Raw genomic sequence first — 16595 nt, 5'->3', positions numbered from 1 at the left:
GATCAGTACATTAGATGTATTTTATAAACAAAAATGCTATCCCCCTTTCTTAATCAGATCCAGTACCTTTTTGTTTACAAATTAACCCCTGCTCACGACCATATTTGAAAACAAATCTTGAGTGGGCCAAGGTACTGGTTATTGAGAATGCACACTTAAAGCATCAAGTGTTTCTGAAAACTGCCTGTTGTGTAATGTTTGTGTTGAGCATAGCATTTTTTTTTTCTTTTGTTCTTCCTATAGGTTGGGTCTCTGGAACAAGCCATGCTGGATGCCCTTATTATGGATCGAGTAGAATTTGTGAAGCTCCTCATTGAAAATGGAGTTAGCATGCACAAGTTTCTTACAATCTCCCGGCTTGAAGAACTTTACAACACAGTAAGTACTCCAATGTATCAAGTTCCATTACTGGAGGATACAGCTTGAATACTCATTGACTTCTGTGATTATTATTCAAATGAGGATGACCATGCAGTATAATCAACAAGCCCCCAATAAACCCATCACTAGGAACGTTCATATGGATAAGAAGGTACAATATGTTTAAAACCGAAATGAAACTGCTGCATTCGGGCGATTTACTTTCATTAGATCAAGCTCTGCATCGGTTTAGCAGTGCAGTGTTATTTGGAACAGTTTGATAATGAATGCAAGCTAAAATTTAGATCCAGTCAATTTTTTTTATTTATTTATTTTTTATTAAAGATATATTATTATTCATGCTGTCACTAGAGATACCACCTTTTAGTTCTCCATATTTCATGGTAATGACTAACTGAAAATTGTTTGTTTTTCTTAATAAAGAAACAAATTCCAACCAACTCAACGCTTTTTCACCTAGTACGGGATGTAAAAAAGGTAAAGTTTTTCATTTTATGTTCAGCTGCATGAAAAAATGTATTATAATGTATTGTTTGCTAATAGTACAGTAACATTAGATTACATAATTCAATAGAATTTAGAACTATAATGTTGGCACGTACTGTATAGAATGTTGCAAAGATTCCAAAGAATTAACAATGACATAATTTCTCTCTCCAGGGCAACCTCCCCCCAGATTACAAGATCACACTAATCGATGTGGGCCTGGTCATCGAATATCTAATGGGTGGCACTTACAGGTGCAACTACACCAGGAAGCGCTTCAGAATTGTTTACAACAATCTCCATGGGAACAGTCGGGTATATGTTGGCCTTTAATACTTCGTACTTTCTGTAATGGTCCCTTTTAAGAGATGTCAAGAGCATCTGCTTTAAATGGAATTTCACTTGCATTCTCTGCCACTTTCAATTGTTCTGTACTGGGTGGAACAGCTCAGTTAGAGACACTGAAAACATTAACACGTGATACTGATACTGCCCTAGAGGGCAAAAACATATGGAGCAAAAACATAGTGTGCTCCATTTATTTCATGAATGTTGTATTGTTTGGTGTTTTTATTTATTTATTTATTTTTCTATCGCCAAAGTTTTCAATTGGTGTAGTTCAGAAAGATAAATGTTACATGAATGCTGATAGGCTGCAATCCTGTATGTGAAGCCTGAGTGAATGTATATTAGGATTCATTGCTTACAACTATCAGGGTGAAATCATTCCAATAATCATCTGCATTGATGTTTCAAGAAATTACCTAGAGCAGGGGTCTCCAACCCTCGTCCTGGAGAGCCCCTAGGTGTCTTTACATCATCTAGTGGCTAAAGATCTGGAACACCTGTTACTATGGACTGATTAAGCCAATAATTGGCTCAATTAAGTAACTGAGAGATTGGTTGAAATGAAAACCAGCAGCCACAGTAGCTCTGCAGGACCAGGGTTGGAGATCCCTGATCTAGAGACTTGTTGACCTGCTCTGTTGTTATTGGCACATGGCCTTGTTCGTTTCAGTTGTCTCTTGGGAAAGCTGATGAGCTCTCCAAGCCTGTCCCAGACAATAAATCACATTAGTCTGGACATCCACATAGTCCAGTCTAGACACGGTTGTAACTGCTGATCTATCTTCATAAAAGCAATTCTATATGTTCAGTTTTACTGCAAGGATTAGCAAATCACAGATTAAATGTGACTGATATTTTTACAAAGTATTTGCTGTACTAAATTCCAGTTAATGCTTTTTCTTTTTAAACCTGTCGCTGTCAGAATAGTACTGTTTACCGATAAATATGATCTGTAGTTTCCAGATATGGTTTTACGATTTGAAATGACTTGCATGATGTTGATGCTTCTGTGCTGCAGAAATATTTTTGATCTTTCTTTGATGCAGCTGGTTTTTTTTGTTGAAGACATTTTAAAGAAATCATGCAGCTCTGAATTGAATTATTTACAGGAAGCAAACTAAACTAGCTAGCAGGTTCCTAAATGCAGTGTAACCGGTAGTGTGTCAGTCCAGTTAATGATACCAAATGTATTTGTCCTTTAGTAAACTATATGGATTTGTTTAAATGTAAAGAACGACTAAATGTCCATTCTTAAAACACTGCTCTTTAATTCACTGTCACAGGCAAACATGAAACCCAGTTTATATCACAAACCGCTTTATATCACAAATTATGCCTGCACGGCAATTGTGATATAAAGCGACTCCATCTGTGTGTGTGTGTGTGTGTGTGTGTGTGTGTGTGTGTCTATTTTTTATATATATATATGTTATGTAGTTCCCTGTGAAAAATCCTATTTCTGAAAGAATAGTGTGTGTGTGTGTATATATATATATATATATATATATATATATATATGATACTATTCTTTCAGAAATAGGATTTTTCACAAGGAACTACATATAACATTTCACAGCCATGATGATGATGATTCTTCTTCTTCTTCTTCTGTAGCGGTCTGGCCGACAATCTTTCTCGGGCAGTGGATCTCAACTACGTAAAAACCACGAGGAGTTCTCCATCCGAGAAGACAAGAAGGAAAAGACGAGACACAATCATTTCATTAAGACTGCGCAACCATACAAACCCAAGGTACCCGATGGGATATCTAAAAAGCATGTGCTTCAATTAATAGTATTAGAAACTGTGGGACCAGATCCCTGACGTTTGTCATTTACTACCAAAAAGCCTCATCTAAAAGCAAGTATAAACAGTAGAAGTAAATCATTGATTTTGTCTGACTGCCCTTAGCCCGAATCCACAACTGAGCAGTCAAAGAAGAGAAAAAGCAAAGAGGAAATAGTGGACATTGATGACCCAGAAACCAAGCGCTTCCCGTATCCGTTCAATGAGCTGCTGGTGTGGGCTGCACTCGTGAAGAGGCAGAAAATGGCCTTGTTCTTCTGGCAGCATGGAGAAGAGTCCATGGCGAAGGCTTTAGTAGCCAGCAAGCTGTGTCGCTCGATGGCTTATGAGGCAAAAAATAGTGATGTTGTAGATGATGCATCTGAAGAATTGAAAGAGTATTCGAAGTAAGTAATACACCCGTGTATCCATGTATACTCTTTGCTGTATAGAGCTGGGAGCTGAACATGTACTGAAGTTAATCCACATACAGTGAATGTGGGTCATGTGTACCGTGTGTGTTAATGGTAGCGAAACCCGATTGGACATCTTTGCTAACGCCGTTAAATCTGTGCATCTGTTATGACACTGTGTTCTACTTGACAGTACTGACCCCTGGAATATGGTATTCTAAGATTCGAGGTAAGATAGGAGGGGCTGATGCAGAATGCGCTGAAGCATTTGTCAGTTGCCCTTGTATACATGTTATGGAATGCATATGCATGCTGTAAAGGTATCACATTGCTAGGGTACTGTACTTAATTGGCACAGTCAAGTGCTGTTGTGTATTTTGGCAACTCCATGCTCTGTTTTGAAAGTATGTATGAATCATAATCTTATACTGAATCCTTATCGCTGTGTAAACTATACACAAGTGTTTCTTTTAAGTTCAACTACAGATGATGGAGTTCATTTCATGGATAACGATTAACTTCTTGTTTCATACAGTGAGTTTGGCACACTGGCAGTGGACTTACTAGAACAGTCGTTCAGACAGGATGAAACAATGGCCATGAAGCTCCTAACGTACGAACTGAAAAACTGGAGTAATTCGACATGCCTTAAACTGGCTGTGTCGTCAAGACTACGTGCCTTTGTGGCTCACACCTGCACACAGATGCTGCTGTCTGACATGTGGATGGGAAGGCTAAACATGAGAAAGAGTTCCTGGTACAAGGTACAGCCACTTTTCAGACTTCATTGCTTGGCTGGTACACTAATTATTATGTTTTAAACAAAGTTCAGATAGTTTACAGTTTTTGTGTGGAAATATGAAGTATATCAATTTAGTATCATATTATCTATTCAACACCATTTTATCATCCTTTTCATGATGAATTAATCTTAGGGTTGGAGTTTTTTTAGGAATAAGCCTATGATAGTAAAGTGTGCTAAGAGTTTCGTTCTTAATTAAATTCAGCTTAATTAAAGAGATTATTATGAGAGATACCTGTGTGTGTACATACACAGTGTATTTTATTATGTATAATGTGTGCCTGGATCTATAAACTCAAACATTTCATTATTTTGACAAACCACAGACAACTTGTAAATGCGGTGTAAATGACTTGTTGTAATGCATTTGTAATAAATGCTTTATAGTAATGAGCTGCTTCTATTGGAGCTGAGTGTCACTCTAAACATTTGTCTTGCTAATTTGTTGGTATTCCTCATGTTTGTCTTCCTTCAGGTTATTCTAAGTATTTTAGTCCCGCCAGCTATTCTGCTGCTGGAGTATAAAACAAAGGCGGAAATGTCCCACATTCCCCAGTCCCAGGATGCCCATCAGATGACTCTGGAGGATAGTGAGCACAATTTCCAGAGTCCTGCTGAGGAGATTCCAATGGTAAGTCAACATTTTGAGTTGAAGACAAAAGTTTTGCCTGAGTCTTTCTCAGTGTCTTCATTTCGTTGAAGACATTGAGAAAGGCTTATTGACCAGGGTTAGTAATTGAATTTACAGTTTCTATAGAAATAGATGTTCTAACGTATGAAGCCAATCCCAAAAATAAAAGAAGATAGGAAAATACTACTTTGTGTGACTGTGGTGGTCTTAAATTAAAGTCAAATTTATTTGAGACCAATTCCTATGTATTTGTTCACTTTTTTTTTTTTTTTTTTTTTTTTTTTAAGGATGTGCTCAAGGAAGTGAGACCCTATGACAATACTGAAGTGAAAAATGAAATTTACATCAGGCCAAGAAGGCTGCCAATTACCAGAAAATTCTACGCATTCTACCACGCTCCCATTGTGAAGTTCTGGTTCAACACTGTACGTTACTTACTGTGAATCTGGAACAGGTTTTTATTTTACCATATATTACTCAGGGCTGTGTCACTGTACTTCCGTGAAAGAGAACCTCTTGAGCTGAACTGTACTCTTTGAGCGACAGCAGTGGCAGTCTGTTTGTTATTTCTGGATATTTTACTGGTTAAATGTTTTTTCTTGTTTTGTGCTTTTTCTCCTATTTACTTTCAGTACAAATTTCATATTTTAACTGAGCATTTAGGAAGGAATATAAGGCTGTTTTTAATATAAGCATGCATCATGTAAAATGTTTTGTAAATGCAATTTCAACTTTAAAGTCTGGCTGTGTGTATTTACAATCACTTCACATTTTGAATAATTATGGAATCATTATTTTAGAACAGCATTAAATAGTTTCCCCCTTTCTCTTGTCTGTCAGCTGGCTTACTTGGGGTTTCTAATGCTGTACACGTATGTTGTTTTGGTGAAAATGGCCAAAATGCCATCGATTCAAGAATGGATTGTGATTTCCTATATTTTTACATCTGCCATTGAGAAAATCCGTGAGGTAAGATCGCACTTCAGAGTGCTACATAATAAGAGGGATGCGTTTTAAGTTCACAGCTTGTTGTCACTAGAGATAAAGACAATGTAATTTTAGAGTATCTGTCTATAAAGGGATCTATATTTGTAAATTATTTCTCTTTCCTTAATATTATTTAGTATTTATTTTTAGTATAATTCACACTATTTTAAGATTACTTTTTGAGTGTTGTTGCATTCTGTGCAGTATAATATGATGTTTTTGCTAAATCATTTTCCCTAGTTATACATTAGTATGGATGTTATATTAATATAATTACGATTATTTTAAATTTTCTGTATTTTTCCATAAATACAGTTGTGTAATGTAATTTTTAAGTTTAATCACACAACTCATTCAACTCCATTTTTCTTCTTCTTTTGTTCTCTGTAGATCTTTATGTCTGAAGCTGGAAAAATCAATCAAAAAATCAAAGTTTGGTTTGGTGACTATTTTAATATTACAGACTGCCTTGCAATCCTCACGTTCTTCATTGGCTTTGGACTGAGATTTGGAGACGATGATGTTTTCCTTGCTGGAAGATTAGGGTATTGCCTGAATATCATATTTTGGTACGTGAGGCTTCTAGATTTTCTGGCAGTAAATCAGCAAGCTGGACCTTACGTAATGATGATTGGGAAAATGGTAAGTGCTGTTCCCTGATATAGGAAAAAAAAAAGTTTCAGTGCCATTGTTACTATTGCGGTGTCGAGCTATTGTGTTGTGCATGCTTCCTGAAGAGACATCATTGACGGCTGATGTTGCTTTCAATTGAAATAATCTGTACCGGGCATGAAGTTCACTTTGTTTCTGGTACTGAAGGATTGTCCTGCAGCTTTCCATGCAGGATCTAACTAGTATGTGTGTTTCTTCAATCCCAGGTGGCTAACATGTTTTATATTGTGGTGATCATGGCAGTTGTGTTGCTCAGCTTTGGAGTTCCCAGGAAGGCTATCCTCTATCCCAACGAGGAGCCCTCGTGGAAGCTGGCCAAAGATATTGTCTTTCAGCCTTACTGGATGATCTTTGGTGAAGTGTATGCTTATGAAATCGACAGTAAGGAATGCTACTCTTTTACAATTTCCTATCTGTGTGTGCCGCACATGGGCGGATAGCTATTTGTTTAACACTAGCAATGAAACGTGGAAATGGGGCATTCATTCTGGGGTCTTGTGTGTTATTTGGACATCTATACCAATAACCGTGCTATTTGATGAACGTCTGTGGAACATCCTCTATGGACGTAATTGCTATCGCACACATTCTTAACCTGTAATTCTCTGAAGCAAGCCTTTTGTGAGTTAAATTAAACCTGCATTTGTTCTAATGGGTTATGGACCCTAGGGGAGTGTTACCCACTTTTATAATGTCATATTCATCTCATTATCAATGGAAAAGTATGCTGCAATAATCAGACTTGTTGTTTTTTTTTTTTTGTTTGTTTCTTTTCTTTTAGCATGTGCAAACGACAGTGGAGTCCCGAAACTTTGTAGCGCAGGTGTATGGCTCACGCCTTTTTTACAAGCAGTCTACCTCTTTGTTCAGTACATTCTTATGGTCAATCTTCTCATTGCTTTTTTCAAGTAAGTACATGTCCCTAGGTTTTATTATTAATGTGATTTTATTACACTAGTTATGTAATGACGACTACTACTACTACTACTACTACATAATAATAATAATAATAATAATAATAATAATAATAATAATAATAATAATTCTCATTTGGTGAGTAGCTAGATCTGAACAATTAAACAAAACATTGGCTACTGGCATTCTATAGGAACATATTTCTTATTATATATAAAAAAAACTTCAGGCTTTGCGTTACCTCAAGAAGAGATGGAAAAAATACTATAATCTTTCTGGGGCTTCATGACCTTCATACTTAAAGTTCAGTGTCACCTTGACTCAAGTCAGAAGCACCTCAATGTACCTTTGAGATACAGACATCCTGGGTGGTATCAGTATCTGCGCAGGCTGTTAATTTACAATTTAAACTACCCACCAATAAAACTGACAAAGTAACAGGAAGCACAGTAATGTGTCTGTTTTCAAAAGTACACTGTGTTTTCTAATTTTGGTTTTACATGACATGATTTGTGAGTTGTTTCACGTACAATACAGATCAAATGCGTTCCTCAGAATCAGCAAGTGGTTGTTAATTGTCAACACCTTGAATGTTCAACAAGCAGAAGTAATTTATACACTATCAATTTCTTTAAACACACAGCAGCATTGTTGTTTACCTTGGGTGAAGAACAAACCTAACACTTGTTCTGTTCTGTTTTTTTTTTTTTCAGCAATGTGTATTTGCAAGTGAAAGCCATTTCCAACATCGTGTGGAAGTACCAGCGTTACCATTTCATCATGGCCTACCACGAGAAGCCTGTTCTTCCTCCTCCATTGATCATTTTAAGTCACCTGGTATCATTGTTCTCATGTTTCTGTAGAAAGAGAAAGAAGGACAGAACTTACGGACCAAGTACGTACAGAGACACTCTTCATAAGAATTTCTTAGTATAAAAACACACAAACCTCTCACAAAATAGTAAAAACAATGACTTGAATATAAGCCTTTACAAAGAGCGCTTCATTTTCAAAATGTTGGTGTTTCACAGAGTATCCGTGCAATTATTTTTGTGATATCTGCAAATGTAAGAAAATATTTGTTGTTTGTGCCTGATTGAATCAGTTGTAAAACGTTTGTAATTTTATTTCCATCCCTCCCTTTTCAGAATTGTTCTTGACGGAAGATGACCAGAAGAAACTGCATGACTTTGAAGAGCAGTGTGTGGAAAAGTACTTCCATGAAAAGGAGGACCAGTTTCACACTGGAAGTGAAGAAAGAATTCGGGTCACTTCTAACAAGTAAAAACAGCCGCAAATTGATTAGCATGATATTTTATAAACGTAGTTGATCATATATGACTATAACATTTACTGAATATGCAATTAAAAAAATATTAGCATATTTTATTTTATTTTTTTCTTTCCAGGGTTGACAGGATGTGTATTCAGTTAAAGGAAGTAGGTGATAGAGTGAACTATATAAAACGATCACTGCATTCCCTGGACTCTCAAATTGGCCACCTTCAAGATCTGTCGGCTCTCACCGTGGACACCCTGAAAGCCCTGACTGCACAGAAAGCATCCGAAGCCAGCAAGGTCCACAAAGAGATCACCATGGAGCTCAGCCTTTCAAAGCACCTGGGGCAGAACCTTGTCGACGGCGGCTTGCAGAAATCCTCTGCGCTCCTAAAACACAGCATTGGGGCTTATTTTGGGTCGTCTCTTCCTCAGTGCACGGACTCCTTGCTGGGGGCTAGTGCTCAGGCTGACCCCCGAGAACGGGACGCAGCTAGCTGGAGATACGGCCAGGACCTTACCTCAAATCCTGAGAGAAAACCTCTCAACTTTCCAGAGGCTGGTACCTCAGGCAGTGCCTTAATCCAAAGTGCTGTATCTCCCCCCGAGCTGCGACGCAGAGGTCACACTATGATGGAGAGGCAGCTGTCCCGTCCAGAAAACCTGAGACATGCCGACTCACCTAGCTTACCAAATGTTTTGTCCCCAACTGCCAAGTTTTTTGTTAGCACCCCCTCGCAACCCAGTGACTTTAGTCGGCTGGAGTGTGCAGTCGCTGGGGACCAGGTTCCTCCTGGTGTGGCTGAAAGCCATAGTGTTGAATTTGGGGCCTTTGTTGGTAAGTATGATAACCTACAGTTGCTTCCTATAATTGTCATAAAGTCCGCCTCTCCTTCTGCTACCGTTTGTGTTTGGCCTGCTTCCACTCCATGTTGCATTAAAAGTGAAGGCTATGTGAACCATGCTTTCAGCAATGATGACGGTAGTACCACAACAACCCGCAACAAACGGGGCAGGATTTGCAAATCCCTTTCTGACTCTGTTTCCGCGACAGGGGACACTTTCAAAAGAAACACCCCTTTGCCAGCTTGCGAACTGGCAGCCGCCAACAGAGCTGTGGCAAGTGGTGGCGCACCCAGCCACCCTCAACGAGAGAAGGAAAAGCATAGGCAGCGGTTTGATGTTAGCCCCAAGCGACTGCTGCAAAAGCTACGGAGCATAACCAAACTTCGAGGTTGGAGCTTGCATACTGAGGTGTTTTGGGGTGTATCTGGTTGCAGGTGACCTCCCTTTCCAATGGTGCTTTGCTCTCTTCCCTACAAATACTAATCCGTTTTCACTTCCTGTTGCCCAGCTGGTCCATCCGACTTTTTTTTGTTTCTTTTACATTTTCACCCATTGGAGCTTGCTTTATTAAAGGAAGATCATTATTAGTTGTTGTGTCCCCTTTAATTTTAATAAGATTCAGGAGCATTCTTATTAAGCTGCTGCCCGCTTTTGTTTTTCAACGCAGCTAGAAGTTTGTTTCAAAGGATAGCAGTTGGATAGACCATATCGCCAGGAAAATAACTAACATTCGAAAGAGTTTTTGTTCTGTGTGAAAAGGTGTATGATTTTTTTTTTTTTTCACTTTTTCGATAATTATCTTGATTTATGTTTTTTTAACTTTGACATTGTTTAAAAAAAAAAAAAAAAACTTGGGTAATATCATGACTGTTTAGAATGTGTGTATATGACTGGTCTAGTGAACACAGGCTCACAGATCATGCATGTAAAAAAAATGAAGTGGCTTCAAATGTCATTTTAATTGTGTGTGTGTGTTTTTTTTTTTTTACATTTCCCTTATTATTTTTATGATTTAAAACCATTCTGAGCGGCTCAGGGTCCTGTTTCTCCATTATTGAGTAACATTTTTCTCTAAATCTGCCTTCACCTGGCTTTGAGCTTGTCTGGAGAACCCTAACTGCCTGACATTAAACAGCGTTCCTTAATCCTTTCAAATTGTTTCAACACTGTCTTCCCCACTTACTATAAAAAAACAACTATATGGACAGAATTTAGATATTTTATTTAGCATCATGCAATAGTAGTACAGTATTTCATGTTAGATTTCAAAATGTCACATTTTTCTATTTTTGTCAGGTTTTTCATTTAAGTATATGGAAAACTATAAAGCAGTCTGTAATTCCATATGTTAACGTAACCATTATTCAGCAGGTTTCATTCGACTTTATGAAGCAGTATTAGATAATTCTGTAGGGTGAGGCAAGGCTTTTGGCCATAGCTGTAGTGGGGGCGGCAGAGTTGAAGGTCAGGGTAACAAATTGGTATAGTTAGTACAATACTATCCACTAGTCTTCTCGATGTGATGTTTTTTTCTACATGTCCTGGACCAGCAGTGGAGAGATTGCCCTTAATGCAATACACCACTCTATCTCTCTTTGCTATTGGTGATTTTGTTTTCACATTGCTGTGCACTTCAGTGTAAAAACAAGAGACTTTCACCAAGCTAGATAATTTGTGAGACTTTCACCAAATAATGTGTGAGACTTTCACCAAGCTAGATAATGTGTGAGACTTTCACTAAGCTAGATAATGTGTGTTGTACTAATAGTGCTGATAGTGGGGGACTTGTTTACACTGAAACTTCTAGGTGTTTTCCGAAAACAGTTTGAGAGGTCAGCAGTGAAACTGCATTAGGAACGATCTTCCCCCTTATTGACCCATAACATGTGGATAAAAATGTCAAAACAATAGTGAATGTGTTCAAAGATAAAGTGTGGTATAAAGTCAAGCAACCTGCTGTTTACTTTCATGGGTTAAAAGGTATGGGGGTAAGTGGATTTCAAGTCAGGAACCCGGTGATTTGATATTTTAAATTTTAATGTGGATCTGTGTCGTTTTAACAGAAGTCTCAATTTTTAAGGTCATAAAGACACCCTTGAAGTTCAGAGATCAACTACAAAAGATACAGCTAGAAAATTCAAAGATTTATTTCCACCCAAGGGCAAAGATATGGTAAGCTTTTAATGCAGTTGTATTCATAAATGCTTTAATGTAGCCAAGCACAATGTCAAACAATGATGCCGATATTGGCTGTGTTGACATTTGTATTGCTATTTTGGTATCCTAGGGTGGGTATCATCCCGATTGTCAAATGAGGACGGTCAGTTCATATGCCGGATTTACCGAACTTGACAGAAACCCTGTGTCTCTCTCTTGTAAGTACTAATTTACTTACTGCCATACCAGTTGTAAAAAGGTAAAGCAAATTGAATGAACTAGATATTGCCCATGGTCATTTTGTTAAAACATTTCTAGACTATTTCTATTAATTTCTGTCAATTTGCAATTTAGCCCCAACTAATACAAAACAAATAATTTTTATCAAAGTTATAATTGCTCATTAAAGTAGATTTTAATTTGTTAGGGGAAGTTTCAATAGTGCTACTGATTTTAATTTTACCTTGATAAATTTAATCTTACTGGATTTTTTTTTCCCCATACAAGCACTGACACGAACAGATGTTTGATTCAAACCTTTAGTTTTGTAATTCATTAGTGAAACGCTGTCTAGGTTGAATACAGATCACCTATCTGGTGCAGCATTTACTTTTGTGTTGAGGATGTGAGCTGTGTTCTTTTTGAAGTGTTCTGAAGATTGTTTTGTTTATATCTTGGAAGGTATAGATGACCTTGAGTCGTTCATTACCTTGTCAAATAACGACAAAGCAATTTTCCACTTGAATTTCAACATCCCTTTCTTGTTCCTGCTTAGAGGAGATGTTTGAATCACTCAGCCTCATATTGGCACTGTTGTCTTTTTAATATGTGCATCACAAGGGGGTTCAAATCGGCTTGTTTCTTTTTGAATAGCGTTCAGCAGGAGCAGCAGAGATCGAAGCAGAGTCTCTGCTGAAGACGTTGTACACCAGGAGGGTCAGAAAGCGTCGCTGCTGCCGGTGTGTGAATTTAACTGCTGCTGCTGCTACTGCCTTTATAAATTCAAGTAATAGTGACAAAAGGAATACATTTTTCTAAAGACTATGTACAGCAGCCCTAAAATGTATCAAATACAGGCTATAATAAAACAAACAAATGTACTTTTCTTTTTTAATTATTATTAATTCTGCCTCTTTTGTGGCATTCCTGTGGTGCCTGAATTGCAGTGTGTGTTTTCAGACAAACCAAGACATTGACCTTCAGTGAAAAATGTGTTAAGCGGATATCCTTTTATACCCAACTCATGGCAAGACCCATATTTTTGTGGTGTTAGGCCTATCCTAATGCACAGGAGTTTTTAAGTCTTGGGCTTGGCATTAATCTGATGGCATTGGCTGCCTATCTAATGGAATGTTACATGTGCAGTATGTGTGAAAACATACAAATTAATGTTTACCCAAATAAGTAATTTAGAATTACTGCAGATGACTTAAGATAGTATGTAAACTTTGAGAATGTATTTACATATCAATGATGATAGTACTGCTTGCTTTATTTACTGGCAATAAGATTCTTCTATTGTATGATAACAAGATAACTGCCAGTATATATGTACGATAGTTGTGTATTCCATTTGTATTTTATGTTAAATGTTTAAGTGCATTTTTAAAGCTATATCCTTCATGTGTCAAATAACTACTGCTGTTTCTGTTTTCATTTAGGCTTGGATACTAGGAAAATCTGCAGCAGCAAGCAGCTCGTTGTAAGTATGGATGTCATTCACAAAGATTTTTTGTCCCCACCCTGCTGATTTCGTAAATACTTGGTAGCAGACAAATGACAGTGAGGAAATTCTCTATACATTCAACAAACTTTACAAATGACTTTCCTATATAGAAAATAGAAAAAAAGCTTTATTAGAGCTGCTTTTAATATCTGACAGTTAGTATCCCATCACTCCACATAGACTAGATTTGGGGATGAATCTTGACAGGACTGGGGGTGATTGGCAAACGCCCAGGTGCTCAGGTAACTGGCCTCACAAACTCGTTGCACATTAACAAACTGGATGCCATTTCTTAGTACAACGGGGAATTTGTTGCCAGTAGGTGCTCAGAGCTCTGCTATATTTGTCTATTCAACAGAAATTACCTAGGAATAAACAATTGTGGCTTGGTGTTTGGCACTAACCACTGTCCTTAAATATCCTGAGTCTCCTGTGTGCGATACTGTATTCAGACAGGTATTTTTCTTTAATGAAGAATTTGCCTGGTTGCAGCAAGCTTAAAAAAAAGAGTTTTATTCCGTGTCACATTTTGCCAAGTGGTTTTAAAATTGTTTTTATGTTTGCGCTCATGTAGTACACCATGTTTAGTCAGCAATATAACCAGGTGTACAGCTGTGCTCTGAGCATTCCCTGTGCTGGATTTAAAAAGGAATGAATTGTAGACAGGGTAGCGATGGCCAGCTGCCAGTGTAATATTAGGGTCTCCATGGCAAAAGAAAACAAAACAGCTATTCAGTAAAAGCCATTTAGAAATGTACTTCAACTTGGCAAGCTTCTAGGGCTTGGAAGCAGAGCTATTTTGTATTAAAATTACTTTGTCCAAAAAATGCTAATCTGCAGCGCTGATATAAGTAGCACTTCTGTTTTAGATTAATTCTTTAGTGGTTGGTTTCACAGAACCCAATCAGCACTAATCTTGGACTGCCTTGCCTAAGGTAACATTAAGTTGTCCAGGATTAGTGCTAACTTGGTCTGTGCCAAAATGATGAAAATCCAACTGTGGCTTTGAGTCTGTGTGTAAAAATATGTCAAAGTTCTTGATTTAAATTTGTGGCAGTATTAGATCAGCTCCCATTTAGTTCACTGAGTTTGAAACCTTAGTCGCTTTATCACGGGTACCATTTTTCTTATGTTGAATGTACTGTGTCTAGTGTATTCTACAGTACTTCACTTTAGGATATGCAGATATTGACCACGTGACTTTACACACTATTTTTATTTTATTTGTAGCATTTATACTTGAAAAATCAGCAGGTCCTGCATTAAAGACCCAAAATATTACATTTCTCACAGCCAGAACAGATCACTCCTTAAAATAAATTTAGATTGTCAGGTGAATGCAAAATGAATGATCTATGCCCAGTTTTCATTGGAAATTGTCTGTTAATTTGACTTTACCTTATGAACATTAATTATTATAATTTGTTTTATTACAGACCCCCTGGAGAAGAAACCTTAAATGGTAAGCCTTTAGATTTATTTTTATTTTATATATACCCCACTCTGTCTGTATTTGTGTTAAATTCAGTAGACATTTTCTATTGCGTATGCATCATTTATTTTGTCTTTGTTTCTAGTTGCTGCAAGCCTGTACTCGTCTCGACATGCACATCTTGGGGGAAGGAAAGACTGTGAGTATATGAATTGGTGCTTAAGTGTATCCCATCAAATGCAAAATCAGCTTCTTTTCAAAGCTGTCAGATTTTCGGGGTTGGTGATTTTTATATGATGGTTTCTTAAGGAGGCCACACTGTCATAGAACTACATTATTTGAAATCCTGTCATTTTTGTTTCCTTGCCGTTTTTTAAGCTATTGGTTCTCCTTTCAAGCCAACCTTGGACATTGGTTATCAATTCTCAGGTCAGTCGTTTTAGCTTATTGTTTTGGACAGTAACATGGAAATTTAAAGTTGAAGTACATACCTGTCTCCATGCAAAAGCTTTTACATAAATCTTGTTCTTTTTTAATACAGCTGTTGAGAGGAATAATCTGATGCGGTTAGCTCAGAGTATTCCATTCATCCCAGTCCAGCCAAGAGGTAAAACCTTTTTTTTCTTCCTGAATTGTATGTTTAAATGAAATGAGTAAAATGCATTTTTGGGTTTAATACAGTACAGCAAAATTTTTGCAAAGGAAAAATGATTTTAAAAACCAAACTCATGTTCATTCTTTCTTTCTTTTTCTTTCTTTATTTTTCACTGCAAATGTACATTATTTTCATACTACTACATTTAATCCATTGTTTGGCCTTTTGTGGTCTTTCTTCAGAAACCAAACATTGTTGGCTTACCAGTTTGTTTACATTTATCTAAGGTAGTTTAGCTGCTGGCACAACCGCTGCATGCCACTTTAATGTTCTGTGGGGGGCAGAGGGGGGTGTTGAGTGTTAACATATTTACAAGATACACCTAATGAAGGTAATATTTTCAACACGGTATTGTCAGGTAACAGCCTTTTTAAATGTGTAAAAAAAAACAAACTGAGGTGCTTTGGCATTAATTGCGTGTATCTTTTCTTCAAACCGTGTTCAGGTGAGCCTGTCACAGTGTACCGTCTGGACGAGAGCTCTCCCAACACCATGAACAACAGCATGTCCTCTTGGTCCCAGCGAGGACTCTCTGCTAAGATTGAGTTCCTGAGCAAGGAAGAGATGGGAGGGGGTTTGAGGAGAGCTTTGAAAGTTACATGCACCTGGTCAGAATATGACCTCTTGAAACCAGGGCATCTCTATATCATCAAGTCCTTCCTTCCTGAGGTTGTGAACACCTGGCAGAGCATCTACAAAGAGGAGACTGTGTTGCACCTCTGTCTCAGAGTAAGATTCAGATGTCTTAAACTTGTAGTATTTCTGCTTGTCTTGCATTGTCTTATAGTTATGGATAACTCTTAGGAGGCCTAGGCCTAGGAATAGAACAATACAGGCATTTATTTTTATATAAACAAAATATGCACTATATATGATATGCAAAATATACAAGCTGTATTGCCTTAGATATATGCATTAGACAGGGCTTCCCAACCCTGGTCCTGGGGACCCATGTGTCTTCTGGCTTTCATTCCAACTGAGATCTAAATTACTTAACTAGATGCTTAATTGAACTGACAATTTGCTTAATTAGACCTTTTTTTAATTGTTCTCGGCTCCTAAAAATTTGCAAAGCTCAAGT

At 37.5% G+C, this 16595-nt stretch overlaps 1 protein-coding gene across 3 annotated transcripts in view; it reads left to right on the top strand.

Annotated features, from left to right (window-relative positions):
- LOC117429497 (transient receptor potential cation channel subfamily M member 7-like) overlaps nucleotides 1-16595 on the top strand; it is a 42694-nt gene that overhangs the window by 22520 nt on the left and 3579 nt on the right. The window contains exons 12-36 of one of the 3 annotated variants that reach the window (XM_058998662.1): nucleotides 244-378; nucleotides 805-858; nucleotides 1042-1182; nucleotides 2830-2967; nucleotides 3127-3407; nucleotides 3949-4177; nucleotides 4691-4846; nucleotides 5134-5271; nucleotides 5687-5815; nucleotides 6224-6475; nucleotides 6712-6886; nucleotides 7287-7413; nucleotides 8134-8315; nucleotides 8569-8701; nucleotides 8830-9536; nucleotides 9753-9932; nucleotides 11625-11716; nucleotides 11832-11919; nucleotides 12575-12660; nucleotides 13363-13403; nucleotides 14864-14889; nucleotides 15005-15058; nucleotides 15238-15288; nucleotides 15401-15466; nucleotides 15960-16243. In XM_058998662.1, the coding sequence (XP_058854645.1) occupies nucleotides 244-378; nucleotides 805-858; nucleotides 1042-1182; nucleotides 2830-2967; nucleotides 3127-3407; nucleotides 3949-4177; nucleotides 4691-4846; nucleotides 5134-5271; nucleotides 5687-5815; nucleotides 6224-6475; nucleotides 6712-6886; nucleotides 7287-7413; nucleotides 8134-8315; nucleotides 8569-8701; nucleotides 8830-9536; nucleotides 9753-9932; nucleotides 11625-11716; nucleotides 11832-11919; nucleotides 12575-12660; nucleotides 13363-13403; nucleotides 14864-14889; nucleotides 15005-15058; nucleotides 15238-15288; nucleotides 15401-15466; nucleotides 15960-16243 (3945 nt within the window). Of the gene's footprint in view, nucleotides 1-243; nucleotides 379-804; nucleotides 859-1041; nucleotides 1183-2829; nucleotides 2968-3126; nucleotides 3408-3948; nucleotides 4178-4690; nucleotides 4847-5133; nucleotides 5272-5686; nucleotides 5816-6223; nucleotides 6476-6711; nucleotides 6887-7286; nucleotides 7414-8133; nucleotides 8316-8568; nucleotides 8702-8829; nucleotides 9933-11624; nucleotides 11717-11831; nucleotides 11920-12574; nucleotides 12661-13362; nucleotides 13404-14863; nucleotides 14890-15004; nucleotides 15059-15237; nucleotides 15289-15400; nucleotides 15467-15959; nucleotides 16244-16595 lie in introns of all 3 variants that reach the window. The other 2 variants (XM_058998661.1, XM_058998663.1) reach the window with 2 other exon arrangements.

Source organism: Acipenser ruthenus, chromosome 24 (genome assembly GCF_902713425.1).
Source record: "Acipenser ruthenus chromosome 24, fAciRut3.2 maternal haplotype, whole genome shotgun sequence".
NCBI classification, from domain to species: domain Eukaryota; kingdom Metazoa; phylum Chordata; class Actinopteri; order Acipenseriformes; family Acipenseridae; genus Acipenser; species Acipenser ruthenus.
The sequence above is the reverse complement of the archived record's forward strand: the minus strand, read 5'-3'. Positions and strand labels throughout refer to the sequence as shown.